Genomic DNA, 21,824 nt, shown 5'->3' on the forward strand with positions numbered 1-21,824 from the left:
ACAGAATAGGATATGCCCAACTCTCATGAGAAGGGAGAGGAAGGGGAAGCTACTTAAGAGAGCACAGAGGGAGAAAGGAGAGAAAAAAAAGAGGCAGTTTTACAGGGAGAGTTGTACAGAAGCAGGTTGTAGAAAGAGGCCAAGCTAGACACAGGTGAAGACAGAAGGAGCCGGAAGTTCAGAACAGATTGCCAGAGTTAGTTTGAGGCCAAGCAAGGAGAAACTGAGAGAAGCCAGAGTGGATCGATCAGCTCGATAAGGGGTTTGAGTCAGAATTGCTAAGTTGAACAGTTAGCCAGAGTTCAGAGAGATCTAGGAAGGGGTAAGTTTATTCAGCAGTAAGTCTCAGAGGTTGAAGATATTCTAGGCCTAGATAGGATTGTGCAGAGGCTAGACACTTCCAGGACTAGGCCTAAACCCAGTATGGTGGGCACACTTGTAATCCCAGCACTTGGGAAGTGGATCAGAAGTTCAAGCTCATCCTCCACCTTTTGTAAAATCACCTCCAGTTTAAAATATATGAGACTCTGCCTCAAAAAGGCCCAAGGAAGCTAGGTAGTCATGGCACATGTCTTTAATCCCAACACTTGGGAGGCAGAGGCACAGGCAGGCAGATTTCTGGATTCTGAGGTCAACCTGGTTTAAACCGTGAGTTCCAAGACAACCAGGGCCACACAGAAACAAATAAACAAAAACAAAGAAAAAAACCACAAACAAGTACAAAAGGTCCAAGGAAGGAATACACAGAACAGACTGGTTTGTCAGTGCCTCAGGTTGCCTGAATCTCACATTTGCAGCTTTAATACAAGATAGAACTCTAGATTGGGTTTGCACTGATTTTGCTCTAGGCTTAGAGCAATTTGGTGCTGGGCCAATGCCTGAAATCCCAGCACTTGGCACAGCACTGATGGACAAGAACACACTTGATAGGCAGGGACAAGAGGGTTGAAAGTTTAAGGCCACCCTCTGTTATACAGGGAATTTGAGACTAACCTGGGATGCAGGAAATCCTGTCTCAGAAAAGCCAATAAAAAGGTGAGGGCCTGGTGAGATAGCTCAGTGAGTAAAGATGATTCCACCAAGCCTGATGACCTGGGTTCAATTCCTGAGGCCCCCACATGGTAGGATGGAGAGAACCAACTCCCAAAATTGTTCTGATTTTCACAGGAGCACTATTGTGGGCAAGCACTATTGTGGGCATGCTAATGCATGCACGCATGCACGCGCGCGCACACACACGTGTAAATAAATACATAAATATATATGTAAGTAAATAGAATAAAACTTTTTAAAAAAGGGGGTTGGGGATTTAGCTCAGTGGTAGAGGGCTTGCCTAGCAAGCACAAGACCCTGGGTTCGGTCCCCAGATCTGAAAAAAAGAAAGAGAGAGAGAGAGAGAGAGAGAGAGAGAGAGAGAGAGACATCAACAGAAGTTTTTTTGTGCAGAATCATTAACATTTTTGAAATGGAATGGCCATCCATCCTCCACCCCAAGCAATCTATTTATTTAGCTATGTGTCAGGCACCTGGGATAATCTCATGTGCATTGTGGAAAGGTATTCTCAGTGTTTCGTAAACATCTCCTTTACCTTCTCACTGATTTAATAAAGACCTGAAAGGTCTAAAGCAAAGCAGGAGAGATAGACCAGACGTCTGGGCAGAGTTAGGAACTCTGGGAAAGAGTCTGAGGCAGATTTGCTAGTCAGTTTCATCACCCAGATGTGGAGGAAGAAGCAGGTGCTTGGTATTGAGGAGAGGTAAGGGCACGTGGCAAAACGTAATTAGTATAAACGGGTTAATTTAAGATATATGATCTGGGGGTTGGGGCTTTAGCTCAGTGGTAGAGCGCCTTGCCTAGGAAGCGCAAGGCCCTGGGTTGGTCCCCAGCTCCAAAAAAAAAAAAAAAAAAAAAAAAAAAGATATATGATCTGGTTGGGAACAAGCCAGCTAAAGCCATGCTTTTATAATAATAAATGGTCTCTGTCATTATTGGGTTGCTGGCAGTTCGAGCAGTCTGGCGATAATTGTCGCATCGAACATGGATTTAGAAATCAAAGCTTAGAGTCTGAGAAAAGACCTGGATGGAAGGCTAGGAACAAGTACTTCGTAGAGCCAGATGCAACGCAGCTTCTCAGTGACACAGTCTCTGAGGCAGGCACACAATGGGAGTGGAAAGCCCAGAGAGGCCGCGTGCTGAGGGTGGCTCCCCTAAGAGCCCCTGCTGACCAGCAAAGGGCTGCCAGGCAGGGAACAGGGCATTTCCCAGAAGCGGAGGGACGGACTGAGCCACAGTCCAGCTATAACTTCCCAGAGACCGCAGCCTAACTCAGGTCTGCCGCATCCCGGTGCAGCTGCTGGCACCACCTTCCTGGAGCTGGGGCGGGGCGGGGCGGGCGCCCTTAGGAAAAGCCTGCAGCCACGAAGAAGCACTGTGGTTGCAGAGGCTTGGCCAGGGCTGGCACTAGGCGGAACAAGTAGGGTAGCCCGCTAGACCGAGCAGAGAGGCGGAGCCAGCAGCCCGTGCCAGGTGCTAGCAGAGCGGCAGAAGGAGCACCAGGGACAGCAAGCAGAAATACAAGCCCAGACTAAAAGGCTGAAATCCCGAACTTCTGAAAGGGTAGTAAATTAAATTTGAAAACAGTAAAAGGGAAAAGAAACTGTACATAGACAGTCACAAAAAGAAATACTGAGTTTGAATATAAAAAGTAAAGTCTATGAAGAGAGAGAACGAGATAATAAAGTCTCCGAAGGAAGGGGAGAGAGAGAAAGAGAGAGAGAGAGAGAGAGAGAGAGAGAGAGAGAGAGAGAGAAGCTTTGTAAATCTGCATAAAGTCTCTAAAAGATGAAGAAAGGGAAATTTAAAAAAAAGTTCTGTAAATGTGCATAGTCTTCAAAGAAAGGAGAGCAAAGGGGATATAAATAAAGACATTTTGTGAATGTGCATAAAAGGTAAAGTCTCCGAAGGAAGGAGAAAGTTAGAGATTAAGAAGAAAATATTTTCTGTTTAAAATGGAGATCACAATGGTAAAGGGCATTTGGATCCCATATAATTTTGTTTCGATTTTCAGCATAGAAATAATTATATTGTCGGTAATCTTGCAATTTTAAATATCCTCTTTAAGAAAAATCAGAATAAAATAGACCTAGATAAAGAGAGGACTGGAATATTAAATGCTAGATTGGAGATGATAGAACGGAGAGATCTGGATGAACCCAAACAACACGCCACTTCAGAGTCCAGTCTAAAGCCTACAGCACCACCTTGTGACAAGGATGCAGAATGGCAGCCCATAGAAATGCTGGATAAACTTACGCTGAGTGAAGAATACAGATTATATTTGATAATGCCACCTAAGAGAAATATCATTAGATTATATGTTTCATTTTGTAGAATTTGTAAAATTAAAGTATGTACACGTGTTGACACATCATGCAATTGATTTCTATTCAGGATTTCAAGAGGCTTCTGCCTTAAGTTCAGAAAAGGATGATTCTGAAATTACATATTTATTAGAGATAGTAGCTATCTTGGAGAGGCTTTTGCAGACTGAAGCTGATGATGCACCCACAGGCATATGCATCCAGTAGAATACAACACAATTTTTAGGCATTGTGACATAAAACATACTTCAGCCATGAACTTTAAAGGAAATGCTCATTAAACAGAAGGGGGATGTGGGAGCTCCTGGAGATGGCTTAATAATGCTTTATTGACTTTGCCCCATCTACTGCAAGAATGAAGACCATTCTCAGCCATCAGACTGTCGACATCCAGAAAATGTCGACCTCACTCTGAAGGGGTGCACAGTCATTGGAGGGCCCCAGGGAAGCTCTGAGGAGGGACTTCAGTCACATCAATGTAGAGCTGAGTCTTCTTGGAAAGAAAAAGAAAAGGATCCGTGTTGACAAGTGGTGGGGTAACAGGAAGAACTGGCCACTGTCAGAACCATCTGCAGTCATGTTCAGAACATGATCAAGGGTGTGACACTGGGCTTCCGTTACAAGATGAGGTCTGTGTATGCTCACTTCCCTATCAACGACCCAGGAGAATGGGTCTTTGTTTGAAATCTGACATTTCTTGGGTGAAAAATACATCTAGAGGGTTCGGATGAGGACAGGTGTTGCTTGTTTCGTCTCTCAAGCCCAGAGGGATGAGTTAATCCTTGAAGGAAATGATATTGAACTTGTTTCAAATTCAGCGGCTCTGATTCAGCAAGCCACGACAGTTAAAGACAAGGATATCAGGAAGTTTTTGGATGGCATCTATGTTTCTGAGAAGGGAATCGTGCAGCAGCCTGACAAATGAGACCTCAGTTTCCTAGCTCCAGAAAGAAGATTCAGATCACAAGTACAATTTGGGGGCTCAGCGGTTAAGAGCACTGACTGCTCTTCCAGAGATCCTGAGTTCAATTCCCAGCAACCACATGGTGGCTCACAACCATCTGTAATGGGGATCTGATCCCCTCTTCTGGTGTGTCTGAAGAGAGCAATAGTGTACTCACATACATGAAGTAAATAAATAAAATCTTTAAAAAAAAAACAAGTACAATTTGGGCTCTATGGGAACAATAAAAGACTTATATATTGAAAAAAATAATGCTTTATTGACTCTACATTTTTTTAAAATGCCAATTCTTGAGACAGGTTGTACAGCTGCTGAAAAACACTGGATTTTAGAAAGGACTGGTGAGTTAAATCAGCCTGCATATGTGATAACCTCAGTCTGTAAGTCAGGAAATGTGTTGCATTGAGGGAGAGGTTATGCTTTTGTTTCCACAGGAAATGAAAAGCTGTGATTCCCTCAAAACTGATAAAGATTAGATCAGGGGAGACATCCTGAAAAGCTTAGCTGTAGACATGAAGAAACCAAGAAGAAGAACAAGACAGAAGAAAAGGACCAGACCCCGATGATGACAAGACAAGTAGCCCAGGTGACCCAGCCTCACAGGCTGTCCCAGCCAGGACTTCAGTTAATCCCTACCCTTCCCGTCACACTGAGACTGGACAGCACGTGACAGCTAGCTTTCATTGGCCAATGAAAGGAGTTGGCCAATATCCCAATTTTCTTAGGGCCCCCCAAAGATACCATTGCCCCCAGACATCAGGAAGCAATCTGAAGAGAATGATGCCCTCACTCTTGAGACACAGGATGGGTAGGTTTTGGTCAATGGATGGATGACGGATGTTCGTTGTCATTTAAGGTGGGTTGGTCACAAATTGTTCCTGGTCCTGGGAGGAAACAAAGTAAAGGGGGTTAGATTTAGGGATCTCTTTCTCTCTTTTTCTTTCCTCTATTCTTCTTTCTTTCCTATCTAGTGTTGGTGGGGAGTGGGGAGGAGGGAAAAAAAGAAAAAGGTCTGAGATAGGGATGACAGATAAAAGGGTAGATTGTTGAATCTACTTTTAAACTAAAAAGCAACTACTAGTCTCAGATATTTTACATTGGTATGGATTTTGTATATTGAAGTGGAAACTTCTGGTTTCTTTGGAAAGTCAGTTATGCCAAAAGATGTGTTTCTGGGGCAGGCAGGTGAAAGGATGTTTTGCTGTAGCAGACACGTAGAAGGACATGTGCGTGTTTAGGAAGAATATAAATATGGCCCCACAGACAGTGGGAGCTCAAGCGTTGTTTCGATTTGCTCTGCCTTTCTAGTCTTCAGTGATGACACACATGTGTGGTAGAGCTCCTGCTTAATAGCCATGGGCCCAATTTTGCTCAAGTTGGCCCTTTCCCTACATCCGGAAAGAAGTCCTAAGAAGCCTGGTTCAATTCTTATGGTTCAACTAAATTTGGTGGTAAAGATCTGTAAGCCCATAATGACAGGGACCAGACAAAGAGGATCACTGGCTTGAGACAGCCAGGACTAGAGAATGAGACCTTGTCTCCAGGAGGCAAAAGCAAAGTCGTAGTCAGAGCAGACTTCTTTTTTTTTTTTTTTCTCTCCATCTTTATTAAATTGGGTATTTCTTATTTACATATCAATTGTTATTACCTTTCCGGGTTTCCAGGCAAACATCTCCCTAACCCCTCAGGGCAGACTTCTTACAGTGGAAGAGGATGATGGTTTGAGCTGGGACTGGCTGGCTGTTCTTCACAGCCAAGTGTATCATAACATATACTCTGGAACTCTGGATACCGGAGCTTACTTCTCTTTCTTTTTAAGATTTATTTATTTTATATGTGTGTGAGTACACTGTCGCTGTCTTCAGACACAGCAGAAGAGGACGTTGGTTCCCATTATAGATGGTTGTGAGCCACCATGTGGTTGCTGGGATTTGAACTCAGGACCTCTGGAAGAGAGGTCAGTGCTCTTAACCGTTGAGCCATCTCTCCGGCCCTGGAAACTTATTTCTAGTTTCTGTTTCTGCCCCTGTTTCGAGGCTGACTTGATTAGGCTTCATCTCTTCACATCTCTGGCCTCGGCACTGGGCTGTAGGAGGCCTCTGAGGAGTTCACACCAGAGCTGTTAATGAGTCCACCCCACTGAAGGGCCCAGTATCTTGATCTTACAGAATTGACACATACAGAACAGGATTCCTTTTCTCACATTTTTATACATTAGAATAACTGATATCCCCATTTCTCATCCCCTTACCCTACATCTACATCTAACCCGTTGCCCGATTCTGCGGGGTCCTTTCCCAGATTCTTACTATCTCCACTGCTAGGAGCACCATTCAGCATGTGGTTACTCTCAATTACGTCACCCCCAAGAGCTCTCCTCTGGGCCTCATAAATTCCCAGGACCTGTTAAGTTCATTCTATGAATCATTCTGATGAGTTACTTGAGTTTTTTTAAAAATGTGTATGGGTTTAAACTGTATGTATATTTGTGTACCACATGCATGCCTGATGTCTGAGAAGGCCAGAAGAGAGCATTGGATCCTCTGCGACTATAGTTACAAATGGGTGTTGGCAACAGTAGGTGCTGGGAATCAAAGCCAGGTCCTCTGGGAAGACACCAAGTGCTCTTTACCACAGAGCCATCTCTCCAACCCCAAATTATCAAAACTTTTTTCCTTGAGTTTTTGAGATAGGGTTTCTCTGTTAGCCCTGGCTGTCCTAGAACTCACTTTGTTGATTACATACACTGGATTTTAACTAGAGATCCTCTTGCCTCTGCCTCCTAAATGCTGGGATTAGAAGCATGTGCTACTACCATCTTGCTTATTTGAGCCTCCTTTAGAAGTGGACTGGGGGCAGGCATGGTGACATGTGGCTTTGACCCCAGCATGCAAGAGGCAGCGGCTTTTGTGAGTTTGAGGCCAGCCTGAGCTACTTGTGAATTCTAGGGCAGCCTGAGCTACAATGAGATCTTGTCTTGCTAGGAAAAAAAGGGAATGGGCATGGGACAGGTAGCTCATTGATGGATACACGTTACATGTTTAGTGTACATGGACCTTGGGTTTCATCTTCAGCTCTGTAAAAAAAGTGTGTAGCTCTCTCTCTCTCTCTCTCTCTCTCTCTCTCTGTGTGTGTGTGTGTGTGTGTGTGTGTGTGTGTAACTCACACTAGAAACTGACCCTCCTTCAATGATCAACAGATTTTTATTCATTTCATTTCATTTCGAATAAAGTCTAAAATCCTATCTTATTGTTTTATAATTCTGTCAAGTTAGGGTCTTATTATGTAGCCCAGGTTGGCCTCAAACCCACAGACCTCACGCTGGGAGTTAGTGGCATGCACCTTTAGTTCTAGCACTGGCACAGGCAGGACGATCTTTGAGTTCCAGGCCAGCCAGGGCTACGCAGAGAAAAGTTGTCTCAAAACAAAAACAAGTAAACAAACAAGCAAGCAAACAAAAAACCCAACCAACCAAAAAACAACAGAAAAACAACTAAACAAACAAAAAACACTAGGAACACCCCTCCCCCCCCCAAAAAAAAACCCTCACAGAGTTCTGTCTTTGCCTCTAAATTGCTAGGAGTAAGGTGTGTTCTATAATGCCAGACAGGGATACATTTGTTGTATAGTATATGGTATAGGGTTTACAAGGATGTTTTTTCTTCTCTTTTTAAAAATATCTATTTATGGGCTGGAGAGATGGCTCAGTGGTTAAGAGGTCCTGTGTTCAATTCCCAACAACCGCATGGTGGCTCACAACCATCTGCAATGGGATTTGATGCCCTCTTCTGGTGTGTCTGAAAATAATTACAGTGCACTCTTATAAATAAAATAAAAATTTTTTGAGATTTATTTATTTCATGTATGATAAGTACACTGTAGCTGTCTTCAGACACACCAGAAGAGGGCATCAGATCCCATTACAGATGGTTGTGAGCCACCATGTGGTTGCTGGGAATTGAACTCAGGACCTCTGGAAGAGCAGTCAGTGCTCTTAACCACTGAGCCATCTCTCCAGCCCGTTAGATCTGTTTTTATTTTGTAAAAATTTATTTTATTTTTAATCATGCATAAATGTGAGGGGTAGGTGCATGCATATGCTATGTGCATCTGTGTGCAGGTACCGAAGAGTCTAGTGGAGGACCAGATCTCACAGAACTAAAGTCACACTTGGTTATGAACTGCTCAACGTGGGTGGTGGCTATTTATTTATTTGAGACAGGGTCTTGCTGTTAGCCTGGGGTTAACTTTTAATTTGGACCTGGCTGGCCTCAAACTCATAGAAATTCACGTTCCTCTGCCTCCCAAGTGCTGGGATTAAAGCTGTGTGCATCATACCTGCCTGGATTATTTATCTTTGTGTGTATGGGTTTTGCCTGTATGCCACTCTGTCCTACGTGTGTGCCCCATGCTCAAAGAGGACAGAAGAGGATGTCAGATTCTCTGGAACTGATTTACAGAAACCAGAGCTGCTACACGGGTGCTGGGAATTGAACCCAGCTCTTCCGGAAGAGCACCAAGTGCTGTCAACCACTGAGCCACTTCTCTGACCCTCATTTTATTTATTTTAGAGAGAGGGTCTCACTATACAATCTGAACTGGCCTAAAAGTCACTATGTAGTTTGAGGCTGGCCTTAAACTTACCTTGATCTTTCTGTACGAGCCTCCCAAAGTGCTGGCATTATAGCTGTGAGCCATTATACCTGGCTCAAATATTATAATTCATGCTATTGGAGGCCTATGCCATAAAACAGGGATCCAGGAATCGACACCTAATTACCAAAAATTGAGCTGGCAAGATGGCTCAGCCAGTAAAGGTACCAACTGCCAAGCCTGACAACCTGAGTTCAATCCTTAGGGCCCACGTGGTGGAGGGAGAGAACTGACTCCTGAAAGTTGTCCTCTGATGACTATGGAATCTTGTGCTCACACACTCTAAACAAATAAAACTTTAAAAAATTAAATCTCAGGGTTGGGGATTTACCTCAGTGGTAGAGCGCTTGCTTAGCAAGGGCAAGGCCCTGGGTTCGTTCCTCAGCTCTGGAAAAAAACAAAAAAAAGCAAACCTCATTTACTTGGCCTTTTGTTTTTTAGTTTTGTTCAGACATGATGTTGAACACCTTTAATCAAAGCACTCAGAAGGCAGAGACAGATCTTTGTGAGTTCCAGTCTACAAAGTGAATTGTAGGTCAGCTAGGACTACACAGTGAGACCTTGTCTCAAAAACACTCACAGCCATCTGACTGCCTGTGCCTCTGCTGGCGTTAAATATGTGTACCACCACATCTGGCTATTCATTTTTTAATATTTATTTTATGTGTGTGCCTGTGTGCTTGTATGCTGAACTAGAATTATAGTTGATTATGAGCCACCTTGTATGTGCCAGGAACTGAACTCAGGTCTTCTGCAAGAAAGACTACTCCTCTCAATTTCTGAGCTATCTCCAGCCCTGTTTATTTATTTCCAAGACAGAGTCTTACTTTGCAGGCCTGGTTGGCCCAGACATTTCTGTGCAGATCAGGTTGGTCTTCAACCCACAGAGATCTGACTGCCTCTGCTTCCAGAACGCTGGGATTAAAGCTGTGTGCCACCACGCCTGGCTCTACTTCCTAAAGACAGGGTCTCACTCCAAAGTCCAAACTGGCCTAAAAGTTACTATGTAGCCCAGACTGGCTTCAAACTCACTTCACTTTCTCCATCAGCCTCCTCGGTTCAAGGATAACAGGCAGGAGTCATCTCGCATGTATGTTGAGGGACACACTCATGCTACTGGAGGCTTCTGTCATAAGCGCTCAGAAAGTCTCACCTTCCAGGGTAGCCTTAGATCAGTGGCTCAGGAAGGTTGGTTTGTCAAAGACCTAGCTCTCCTATGGCTGGACAAATCTGAGGAATGATTTATATCCTGGATGCAAATCAACTGCTCCCTCACTGGTACCACATGCTTAGCCCTCCCTCCCTGGTGGTTTCTTTTAGTAGCACTTTTCGGGGGGTCTTCTTTGCCCCTCTTCCTCTCTTTCAACGAATTGCTAGAATACAAATCTCACTTCTAATGCTCCTGGGAAACTACAACCTGGCTCTTCCTAATCCTTCGTCGACTGCCTGTTAAATGTTTACTGTTCTACTGACGCCCTAGGCCCAGCCCTTACATGTCCAATGTCTGATCACCAAACTTTGTGCAGTTCAAACTATGACTCCATCTCTAACAAGGACACCTCCTGTCTGTACAGCAGCTACTAACTACAGGTAACTGAGCTTGCTTTATTTCTTTCTGAATCAAGGTCTCACCATATAGCTCTGGCTGTCCTCAAACTTACTATGCAGAACCCATACAGATGAGATCGCCTGCATGGGTCACCACACCAGGCTTAGACAGGTATTTTAATTAAAAACTTCAGTTCACTGAGCACACCAACCAAGCCTGTGACTAAGTGACTACAATATCAGACCATTTCAATCATTTTTTAAAAAAAAAACCCAAAAAACTTGATTGAGTGCTGGGAAGTCACTCAGTGGCAAAATATCTAGTATGTTCCAGGCCCTGGGTTTGATCTTCAACTCCAACCCTGCCCCGCTTCAAAAAAAGAAAAAGAAAAGAAAAGAAAAAAAAAAAAGAGCTGAACATACCCAAACCCATTTGCCCTTCTGCATTCTTGAACCTGTCTATCCTGGTCGATGAATAGGTAAGCCAGAGGGAGGGTGGGGGGAGGCAGGCAGACCACAGGAAAGGCATCGCCTACGTTTGCCTCTTCCTTTAAAATGGTAAGAGGGGGCTGGAGAGATGGCTCAGTGGTTAAGAGCACTGACCACTCTTCCAGAGGTCCTGAGTTCAATTCCCAGCAACCACATGGTGACTCACAACCATCTGTGATGGGATCCAATGCTCTCTTCTGCTGTGTCTGAAGACAGCTACAGTGCACTTATCTATAATAAATGAAAAAAATAAATCTTAAAAAAAAATGGTAAGGGTGTGGATAGAACTGGCGATGAAGCCCTAATCAAAGGTGAACCTGAGCTGATGCTATTGTTCTGTTACATCCTGGGCAATTTAAAACTGGTTAAGCCACAGTCTGGAGAGACAGCTCGGTAGTAGAGAGCACTTTGCAGAGGACCATTTGCATGCAGATAAACCACACGTAGGGAAAAAAAAATCTTTTAAAAACAAAAGACTGAGTACACCAGAACTTGTTTTGTTTATTTTTTCCTGAGACTTTCTAACTCCATGGGATCAGGATGGCAAACATCGTTATGTGCAACAAGTTATTTATCTATATCCATCTTCCAGTCACTCACCTCTGGGTTCCAGGATGGTACTTGATCCAGTCAGTTAGTTGGCTCTGGAAATTTTTTTTTTTTCCCGGAGCTGGGGACCAAACTCAGGGCCTCGAGCTTGCTAGGCAAGCGCTCTACCACTGAGCTAAATCCCCAACCCAACTCTGGAAATTTTTAATTTTGAGACATGGTTTTCTTTGTATAGCCCTGGCCATCCTGGAACTTTCTTTATATACCAGGGGGCCTCAAACTCAAATATCCACCTGCCTCAGCCTCCCAAGTGCTGGGATTAAAGGCATGGGTCACCAGTGCTGGCTTAAATTTTTAAAAATTAATGTTATTTTAGCTTATGTGCGTTATGTATGTGTCCCTGTTAAGGTCATAAGAAAGCATCAGATCCCCTGGAACTGGAGTTACAGTCAGTTCTGAACCACCATGTGGTTGCTGGGAGTTGAACCTGGTCCTCTGCAAGAGCTGCCAGGGCTCTTAATCACTTAGTTTTCTTTCCAGATGTGTAACTTATTTAAATTTTATTACCATTTTGTATACGTGTATATGATTTGAGCGGTGTGTGTGTCACAAGTGTGTGTACCATGTTGGAAGTAAGAAGACAACTTTCCAACATCCTTCTCTTTCCACAGTGGGTTCCGGGGAGCGATTTCTGGTGATCAGGCTTGCATAGCAAACACATGCACTTTTACTCAAGAGGCATCTCACTAGGCTAGTTCTGGGAATTCTGTTGAAGCTCTCAGAAAAAGGGATACTCCTTAAACTGAGTTTCTAAACCATTAGGACTTAAATTTGAATCTATGGGAAACCTTCTTGCCGCACCAAGAGACTACAGCCCCTCTGTGGGTGAAGGCAACCGCAGAGCAGAGTACAATCACAGATGACGAAGTGCAGACAGGTGGTATCTTTTGGCTCCTGCCAACGATACCAATCTACTCTGGCCTTTTCAATTATTTAAGCTGTAGTGAAGCTGGATCGATGCGAGCCTGGATTGCTAGAGGATATTTGTGTGCAAGGTCTCAGCAGCACTTTTTGTACATTCAGTTCTTCATCCCTCTAACTTGCCCTGAAGCCTCTCTTGAATTCCAAACTCTATGTCCACGTACCTTCTGATGCCCCTTAAGCATGCTCAAAATTAACCTTATTATTGTTGCCCCAATTTTAGTTTCCATCTAAGGTGGAGCCCTCCAGGACCACCTTGGCCCTTTCCTCTGAAAAACCCAAGGTCGTAAGTTCAGGCTCCGCCCGCTCACTCGGCCTCCCAAGGTCACCGCTACATCACTCGCCAGCTCCCTGGGGGCGGTGTCCGTGTACCCCTCGATGCAGGGCCAGGCGCTCTAGGCTGCAGCCAGCTCTTCAAAGAGCTTTATCATCTCGCTGATTTCTCTTAGTGGGCGGCTACTCTCTCCGCTCATGTGGCTTCTCTATGGTTAACTTCTCGCCTTTGTCTCGAATTTGCTTCGGATGACGCTCGGCTGGGACCCAACGCCTTCCCTCAGCTGCCTCAGTGGTTCCTTTTAGGTACAACTGCAGAAGCCACAGGAAGCTCAGTGAGACCTTCGTTGGCCTAGGTCCTGAAAGCTCGGCGCTGAGAACGATGGCGGAAGTGAGTACGAAGGTGCCCTCCTTACTGCACTTCTCTATGGTCGTTTCCTTCCGCGTCGGGGAACCCGTCCTAGCGCCTGCGCAGAAGCGCGTGCTGGGAGCTCGTCGCGGAGGCGGGGGGCACAGGGAGCGGGAGCTGCGGCCGTCGCCGCCGCCGCCGCTGCCACCGCCGGAGCTAAGCGCGGGGACCGAGATGCAGGTGGGACCGGAACCGGAATCCCCCTCTTCAAGTGCCTCTTTCCTCTCCGGACTCGACCCTGTCGTCTGAGAAGCTTGGGCGGGGGTGGGCGTGGGGGATCGGTGTTGGAGGGGTGCTTGGCTCCCGAGAGGGTAGCAGATAGTTAGTCCCTCGGAGGCTCCGGCCCAGGGGCATGTGGAGGGTGTCCAACGATTAGGATCGGGTCCGAGTGATTGACCACGGGGCCCGGAGGGTCCGAACCTGGAGCGCAGCCTGCACCCTCCACCACCCGCCCTTCTGGAATGTCAGAACTAAGCCAAGAGGCAGGTGCACCGGAAAATTGTGACTGAGCCTTCTTGGCAGAAGAGAAACTGAGTCACCAGTCCAGGAACCGCAGGGTCAGCGGGCTTGAAGGGGGCTGGGTCGGCCAGTAGTGCTGAGGGCTGGGTGGGCCTGTGTGAGCCGAGGTTGCCTCTAGCTGGGAACTGTCTCTGCTGTGCCTGCACCTCTTGGCCCTGTTCCCCTGTGCTCTGTGACTCCCGCATCTCCTGGCTGCTTCTCCATGGTTTGGAGTTGTCCCTGTGGTTGGAGCCATCCGAGTATGTAGGACTGAGGCCAAGGAGGAAGGGGAGGGGTCTCTGACTTGCAGCCTGGTTGTAGGTTTGGTGAAGAGGCAGACATCACTGATAGTTTGGGTAGACTTTCCTGAACTGTCCAGAGGTGTCTTCTTTCAATATATCATAGGGCAGGACCACTCCTCAAAGAGCCACTGGTTGTAAATTACACACCAAGCTCTGTCCTTTTGTTGTGACTTAAGAGTTGGGACACCCTTAGAAGCTCTTCCTTTCTTGAGTTTCTCTTAGAGTAAATGGGACCCATAAAAATAGTGAGGGTGGCAGTGATGTCTTGTGTGCTTATTTTGTGTCAAGCACAGACATGTTCATTGCCATTTAATTTCTCCTGACAAGTATAGCAGGTAGACGTTATGAGCTGTGTTCCACAGATACAAAAGCTGGGTTCACACAGCTAACAGGTGGGCTGAGCTGGGGCTTTAGTCCCGGTCTCACAGGCACACCCCCCAGGGAGAGAAAAATCTTGAGTCCCGGCTCCTTGTGAAGTCTTACGTGGCTAGTAGAGACTTGTCCTGGCCCAACATACCATCTCCTTTTCTCTAGCGCTGCTTTCAGTCAGCCCTAGACTACAGGGGGCAACCCGGAGAGATTGGCCATCAGCCAATCCGAGTCTCCACACGGGGCTTAAGTGCTGGGTTGTCAGATCAGCTTCGCAGACAGCTGATCCTTCGGTCCATCTTCCACTCATTGGACCTATGATGCCAGGTCTCTAAACTTTGTAATCCCTGCACCCTTTGGCCCCCTGAGAACAGAGCAGTAGGAGCCGTGGTTGAGGCTGGTCTAGCATGTCCCTAGAGACTAGAACTATACAGTGGGAAATGCAGTAGACTCTGAGTTCTGGAACTTGTTTGAATCTCTGTTTCCTCATCTGTAAGAGGTTATTAAGCTTTCTAAGGAAAGGTAAAATGACCTTGTGGAACCCTCTGGAATGGCCTATTTAAAGTGTGATGGTTAGGGAAGACTTTGTCTTAGAGAAGGGACGCTGCTGATCTGTAAGAGTCCTCTGTGGTGTTAGATGCTTCAAGACCCTTTCCTGGATCCCACAGCAGGGGGAGTGGTGGCAAAGGATGCAGGATGGACGTTGGGCTTAGTTAGCATCCCTCGTCCCTGGGGTATATGTGGGCTGTTGATCTTGAAGAGGGCAAAACAGTTTAATTCTCTTCCCCCATTGCCCTCTGAGGAGTCTGGAGGGGAGTCCCTGGCTTGGGCCAGGACATAACTCAATCTCACTTCTGCCGTAACTCAGTGTCTATGCCTCTTCTTTCTACAGCTGTTGGCGCTCACCTCGAGTCTTCTGGCTGCTTTCCTATTTGCTCCCTGCAGGCTCCCCCTGTCCTCCTCCTGGGGCACATCATGAATGGTGCCCCTTCCCCGGAGGATGGGGTCTTCCCTTCTCCACCAGCGCTGCCACCACCCCCTCCCCCAAGTTGGCAGGAGTTCTGTGAGTCCCATGCGAGGGCTGCTGCCCTGGATCTTGCTCGCCGTTTTCGCCTCTATCTGGCCTCCCACCCACAATATGCAGAGCCAGGAGCAGAGGCTGCCTTTTCTGGCCGTTTTGCTGAGCTCTTCCTGCAGCACTTCGAAGCTGAGGTGGCTCGGGCCTCGGGCTCACTCTCCCCACCTGTCTTGGCTCCATTGAGCCCTGGTGTGGAAATCCCACCACCACATGACCTGTCCCTTGAGAGCTGCAGGGTGGGTGGGCCCCTGGCAGTGTTGGGCCCGTCTCGATCTTCTGAGGACCTGGCTGGCCCCCTTCCTTCCTCAGTCTCTTCCTCTACAACGTCCTCAAAGCCGAAGCTCAAGAAACGCTTCTCCCTCCGCTCAGTGGGTCGTTCAGTCAGAGGTTCTGTCCGAGGCATCCTGCAGTGGCGGGGGGCCGTTGACTCTCCCTCCCAAGCTGGGCCTCTGGAGACCACATCAGGTCCTCCAGTTCTAGGTGGAAACAGCAACTCCAACTCCTCTGGTGGTGCTGGGACAGTTGGTAGGGCACTGGCCAACGATGGCACATCCCCTGGGGAGAGATGGACTCATCGCTTTGAGAGGCTGAGGCTAAGTCGTGGAGGGGGAACCTTGAGAGACGGAGCAGGAGTGATACAGAGAGAAGAGCTGCTGAGTTTCATGGGGGCTGAAGAGGCTGCCCCTGACCCAGCAGGAGTAGGTCGTGGAGGAGGGGCAGCTGGGCTGACCTCGGGAGGAGGAGGGCAGCCTCAGTGGCAGAAATGTCGCTTACTGCTCCGGAGTGAAGGAGAAGGAGGAGGAGGAAGTCGCTTGGAGTTCTTTGTACCACCCAAGGTGAGCCCACAGGAAGGTGGGTAGGTGGGTAGCTGGAAGTGACAGTGGCTAGAGATTGGCTCAGCTCTGCAGATAACCGTGTTGCTGTCCTGGGTTCAGTGCTAACTGTAGGCTCTCAGATGCTATGGGGGTTGGGAGGATCTGAAACTAAAGAGCTATTACTTTTTTACGTTACCTAGGAAGGAAAGCTGGATGAACGGAGGGAGGTACAGTGGGCCTTGACCCACCAAAATTCTGATTCTTCTTCCCTTTCCCACCTAGGCATCCCGGCCCCGTCTTAGCATTCCCTGTTCTACTATTACTGATGTCCGCACAGCCACAGCCCTGGAGATGCCGGACAGGGAGAACACGTTTGTGGTTAAGGTAGGAGCCCCAAGCTCTGTCCTCAAGAGTACCTGTGCTTGAGAAAATGTTCTTGATAGGCTTAGGCAACAGGATGAATATATGTCAGGAGAGGCTTTGAGTCTTCCTGGGGCTGTAGCTTCTTGTTTTCTTCAGGGTTGGATATGACCTATAGGCCTCCTACCTCCTGCCCTTGCTAAAGCTCCACCTCTTGGCCCTATAGGTAGAAGGCCCTTCAGAGTACATCCTGGAGACAACTGATGCACTTCATGTGAAGGCCTGGGTGTCTGACATCCAAGAGTGCCTAAGCCCAGGGTAAGAAGCCTGCCTCTGTTCCTGAGGGATCTGGACGTGGGTAGGGGGCAACCTTGTATCTCTCTCCTGATGACTTTCCCCAGCACCATTTTCCCTGTTTTTATAGACCCTGCCCTGCTATCAGCCCCCGTCCCATGACCCTTCCCCTGGCCCCTGGGACCTCCTTCCTCACAAAGGATAACACAGAGAGCCTGGAGTTGCCCTGCCTGAATCATTCAGAGAGTCTGCCTAGCCAGGATCTTCTTCTGGGACCCAGCGAGAGTAACGACCGCCTGTCGCAGGGTAAGGTAGAGCCCATGTGAGCTGCTGGGCCAGCTCCTGCTCCCTAGCTGCTCTACCTGTGACCTACTGATCGCTTGCATTTTGTCTCTGAGCATACCATGTACTTTTAGGTCACAGTTTGTCATTTAAAATCATTACTATGGACACCCTGCATGGCCCCATAAAATTCCTATCCAACCTTTCATACTCAGCTCTGCTACTTTTTTCATAAGCCTTTTCCAGTAGGCCCCCACTCTGTCTAGAATGGTTCTCTTCTGCAAGCTTCCAGAGTACTTTGTAGACATTTTTGTTTTAGTCTTGTCATGTATCTCAGCCTATATCAATGGCCTTCATACCTTCTCTTTCATCCTGATCAAACGGTCACACATGCAAAAAGATATACATACATACCTACATACATACATACATACATACATACATACATACATACATACATACGTATCTGTCTGGCCCAGTTCACCTTGTAGACTGCTTCTATTCTACCCTTTCTCCTGACCCATGCGTGGCTCTTGAGTTTCAGCTTCATTGTGCCTGGCACACGGACTGCATTCAGTCAACAAAAAAAAACAGTTATTATAGACTAGGATGGTTAGAGCTCGCACAGACCTTACATCAGACTGCAAGTAACCAAGACCGCAGGGAGGAAATGGGTTTCCTGAGTTTGCCGACAAAGATATGCTGTGCTAATCTAGCTTTTGACATGGCTGTTTTCTAAGCAGTATGGTGATATGTCTGCTGGCCTAGGCCTGAGGTTTGACAGATACTCAGTCAGGCCCTAGTATATCACTGGCTGCATGCTAGGCTCTGGGGTGGATGGGGAACTCAGGTATTTCAAGTGGCCTTCGTCTCCATGAGTTCACTCTAACTGAATGGGTAAGACGTTATTCCTAAAAAAAAGCAGGTCTAAAATGGGAGTCTGCTAGTGTCTTCTGAGCAGTCGTAGCAGGGAGCATCCTGGGAGCTCAGGAGGAAGAGCACTAGGGAGATGGGAGATGGAACTGACAGACTGCTGTGCTGAGGGGAGAGACAAGAGTAGCTTCAAGGGCCAAGACCCTGGCTGAGAGCTGACACAGGGGTGAGCACAGGGCCCTGGCTGAGAGCTGACATGGGGTGAGCACAGGGCCCTGGCTGAGAGCTGACATGGGGTGAGCACAGGGCCCTGACTGAGAGCTGACATGGGGTGAGCATCGGGCCATGGCTGAGACAGACACAGGGGTGAGCACCAGGATGCTTGGAAAGTAAGCTAGAGTGAGTAAAGTGAAGAACTCAGACTGTCGTATGAGTACCAGTCACATGGCCCTGGCCTAAAGGGGAAGGTTTGGTTTTTCCTTTTGTCACTGCTGATTGAACCCAGGGCCTTGTTCCAGCGAGACAAGCATAAGAGCATAGTCACTGGAGCATGTCCCCGACTCGCCTGGTGCTGTAGGCTGACCTGCTAGCCTCAGCCTCAGCCTTCGGAGGCCTTGGTACAGGAATGTACCTCCTGACAAGTTTTCGATGTGCTTCAAGTCGGTAGTTTTTCCTTCTAGTCTAAATGGAACAGGGCTCCTTTCTAATGTGGACATTTTTCAGGGCTTCTATCCCTCACCCCACCAACCATTGCAATAATCTTTCAGCTGTTGATTCAGAAAAGACATAGGCACATTTGGATTCTAGGACCTCCTCGAAATAACCATGGTCCCTCAGCAGTACAAGCAGTGTAAGTCAGAACCATCGTGAAAATCCTCCAGAGGCGCGGGGGCTGGGCACACACGTGGACAGCCAACGGGGAGACGGCAGGAGCCCAGGCCTGCAGGAGCGGAACCTGTGGCATTCTCAAGTTTGGCCCCTCTGATTTCTTTCAGGAGCTTATGGAGGCCTCTCAGACCGGCCGTCAGCGTCCTTCTCCCCTAGTTCTGCCTCCATTGCTGCTTCCCATTTTGACTCAATGGAACTGCTTCCTCCAGAGTTGCCCCCTCGAATTCCCATTGAGGAGGGGCCTCCAGCAGGGACAGTTCATCCCCTCTCTACCCCGTACCCTCCCCTGGATACTCCTGAAGCAGCCACAGGTATTGGGTGCATGCCTATTTGTCTCTGCTTTGTGGTCCTGTACTGGAGCTGGAGGGATCAGACGGGGAAAGAGCCAGTGACCTGGTGACTCAAGGGGAAACTGGGCTAGGGAGAAGCCTCTGACCTGGTTTTCCCCTCTCTCCTTCCTGAAGGGTCATTCCTCTTTCAAGGGGAGGCAGAGGGGGGTGAGGGGGACCAGCCCCTCTCAGGCTACCCTTGGTTCCACGGCATGCTCTCTCGGCTCAAAGCTGCCCAGTTAGTGTTAGAAGGAGGTACCAGCTCCCATGGTGTCTTCTTGGTACGCCAGAGTGAGACAAGACGTGGTGAATATGTCCTCACTTTCAACTTCCAGGGCAAGGCTAAGGTGAGTGACCCTGAAGGAGAGCTCTATTCGGCACTGCTTGGTTGGATCTGGGAATACCTTTGTGCAGGGAAGGAGGGTCTTATAACTGACGGGAACCTTAACTTCTACCTCACTTGTCATCCTGCCCTCAGCACCTGCGTTTGTCACTAAATGAGGAGGGTCAGTGCCGGGTCCAACATCTGTGGTTCCAGTCCATTTTCGATATGCTTGAGCACTTCCGGGTGCACCCCATCCCTCTGGAGTCTGGAGGCTCCAGTGATGTTGTCCTTGTCAGCTATGTGCCCTCCCAGCGGCAGCAGGGTGAGCAGAGCAGGTCTCCAGGGGAGGAGGTGCCCGTGCACCCAAGAAGTGAGGTGTGTGTGCCAGGAAGACGGGGTGGGGGGTTGGAGGAAAGGCCCTGTTAGTGGGGAGCAGAGCAGTCAAGGTACCTGGGCAGAGACCTAGAAGGGAAGCAGAAGGCTGACAGGATGCAGGCAGAGGCTCCTCTTGGGGCAGGGGCAGTGGAGAGCTGGGTGCTGCATTCCCATTCCATCGGACCCTCCGCTCCATCATTGTCTGTCTCCTGGACCCATCCTCCTCGGCCTTGTCTTTGGCCTTTTGGGGGATTCATGGTCTGATCCCCTCCTTCCTCCCTTGATGTCTGATGTCCCTGTCTGATCTCTCACTTTCCCCCACCCCACCATCCCATCTATCCCCACGTTGCCCCTCCCCCCCAGGCCGGGAGCAGGCTGGGAGCCATGCAGGGGTGTGCGAGGGCGACCGATGCTACCCCGATGCCTCCTCCACCCTCCTGCCCTTCGGAGCGAGTGACTGTGTGTAAGTGTGGTCCTCTCACCACCGCCCATGATTCATCTTCCATGGAGGGGGGTTACTCAGGATATGGGACATGGGGGAGATAGCACATGGCTCCTTGGGGAGGAGAAGCAAAGGGGAGGCCACCATAAGAACTCACTTCCTTCCACAATCAATATCTCCTTACCATTCCTATCCAGAACGGAGCACCTCCCGTGATCCAACCCAGCCCTCTGAACCCCCTCCATGGACAGATCCCCCACATCCTGGGGCAGAAGAGGCGTCGGGGGCGCCAGAAGTGGCGGCAGCCACAGCCGCAGCAGCCAAAGAGAGGCAAGAGAAGGAGAAAGCGGGCGGCGGAGGGGTCCAGGAAGAGCTGGTCCCCATGGCTGAGCTGGTCCCCATGGCTGAATTGGAAGAGGCCATAGCACCAGGCACTGAGGCTCAGGGTGGTGCTGGCTCTAGTGGGGACTTGGAGGTGTCCCTAATGGTACAGCTCCAGCAGTTACCACTAGGGGGCAACGGAGAAGAAGGGGGTCACCCCCGAGCCATTAATAACCAGTACTCATTTGTCTGAGATACCTGCCCACCCTCCATTTTCCTGCTCCCAGCCTTAAGTTGTGAGACTGGGCTGGGTAAGAACACAGAGGAAAGTGGGAGTCCCCTCCCTACATGCTTCCTGACCCTTGTCAGCCAAGGGTGTGTATGTTGGTACAAGTAGAGGTTCAAGAGCCCTGTTAAGTCCCCAGTTACTACACTACAGGTGCCCTTGCCCCGAGCCAAGGACTTGGGCTCTATTACCTCCCTGAGGGGCTCTTATGGTCAGCCCCATCCCTGGGGGCTGTTTCCCCCACTAATAACCCCCAACCCAAGCAAGGGTGAGGGGGAAGGGCTGTCAGTTATATTAAGGTTGTTGTTGTTGTTTTAAACAAAATGGAAAAGCATAAATAAATAAAGGGTTTATCTCAGTTCCATCACGATGGCTGTGGCTGATGTTTGGAGTAGACCTGGGACAGACGGGTAGAGCTGTCTCCTGAGCTCAGGCCAAAGAGCTGGCCTGGGTCCCATCCTTTGCATCTGTAGTCCCCTTGGTTTGCTGAGTGCTGCCATGCAGAGCTCAGCAGTACTTTTGTGGATTCCAGCATGTTCTGTTTTCAGGGTGATGGTATCTTTTAAAACAGTGTCTTATGTAACCAAAACTTACGATCCTCCTGCTTCAGCTGCCTGTGTGCTGAAGGGATTACACTGCCATGCCCTGCCAGTCTGTTCTTTAATTGGGACAGGACAGTGAAAGATGGGGTTTATGGTCACCAAAGGTTTTTGCTTCACTGAATTGTTTTGAGTGACACT

General features: G+C 48.3%; 1 protein-coding gene across 6 annotated transcripts; it reads left to right on the forward strand.

Moving 5' to 3' along the window:
• The first annotated feature begins 12,967 nt into the window (after positions 1 to 12,967).
• Sh2b1 (SH2B adaptor protein 1) lies at positions 12,968 to 21,454 on the forward strand. 6 transcript variants are annotated; one of them, XM_032892671.1, is made up of 10 exons: positions 13,272 to 13,804; positions 15,309 to 16,330; positions 16,592 to 16,693; positions 16,896 to 16,987; positions 17,094 to 17,269; positions 19,114 to 19,317; positions 19,471 to 19,682; positions 19,814 to 20,035; positions 20,399 to 20,498; positions 20,675 to 21,074. In XM_032892671.1, coding segments are annotated over exons 2-10 (2,049 nt in total). In that variant the 5' UTR covers positions 13,272 to 13,804; positions 15,309 to 15,391; the 3' UTR covers positions 20,677 to 21,074. The 6 variants fall into 6 exon arrangements, with proteins under 6 accessions (XP_032748560.1, XP_032748562.1, XP_032748563.1 ...); XM_032892672.1 differs by having other exon boundaries at positions 13,273 to 13,804; positions 19,814 to 19,982; XM_032892669.1 differs by lacking the exons at positions 13,272 to 13,804; positions 20,399 to 20,498 and adding an exon at positions 12,968 to 13,229 and having other exon boundaries at positions 19,814 to 19,982; positions 20,675 to 21,454.
• Positions 21,455 to 21,824: the final 370 nt, after the last annotated feature.

The sequence above is a fragment of the Rattus rattus genome, chromosome 2, assembly GCF_011064425.1.
Source record: "Rattus rattus isolate New Zealand chromosome 2, Rrattus_CSIRO_v1, whole genome shotgun sequence".
In the NCBI taxonomy this organism is placed as follows: Eukaryota; Metazoa; Chordata; class Mammalia; order Rodentia; family Muridae; genus Rattus; species Rattus rattus.

What these genes read in the sequence shown, in the direction of transcription:
- Sh2b1 (XM_032892669.1), top strand. Translation starts at nt 15,392, where the DNA reads ATGAATGGTGCCCCTTCCCCGGAGGATGGGGTCTTCCCTTCTCCACCA. An exon ending in AGAACACGTTTGTGGTTAAG is followed by an intron (nt 16,694 to 16,895) that starts GTAGGAGCCCCA and finishes TTGGCCCTATAG; the next exon opens with GTAGAAGGCCCTTCAGAGTA. An exon ending in TAACGACCGCCTGTCGCAGG is followed by an intron (nt 17,270 to 19,113) that starts GTAAGGTAGAGC and finishes GATTTCTTTCAG; the next exon opens with GAGCTTATGGAGGCCTCTCA.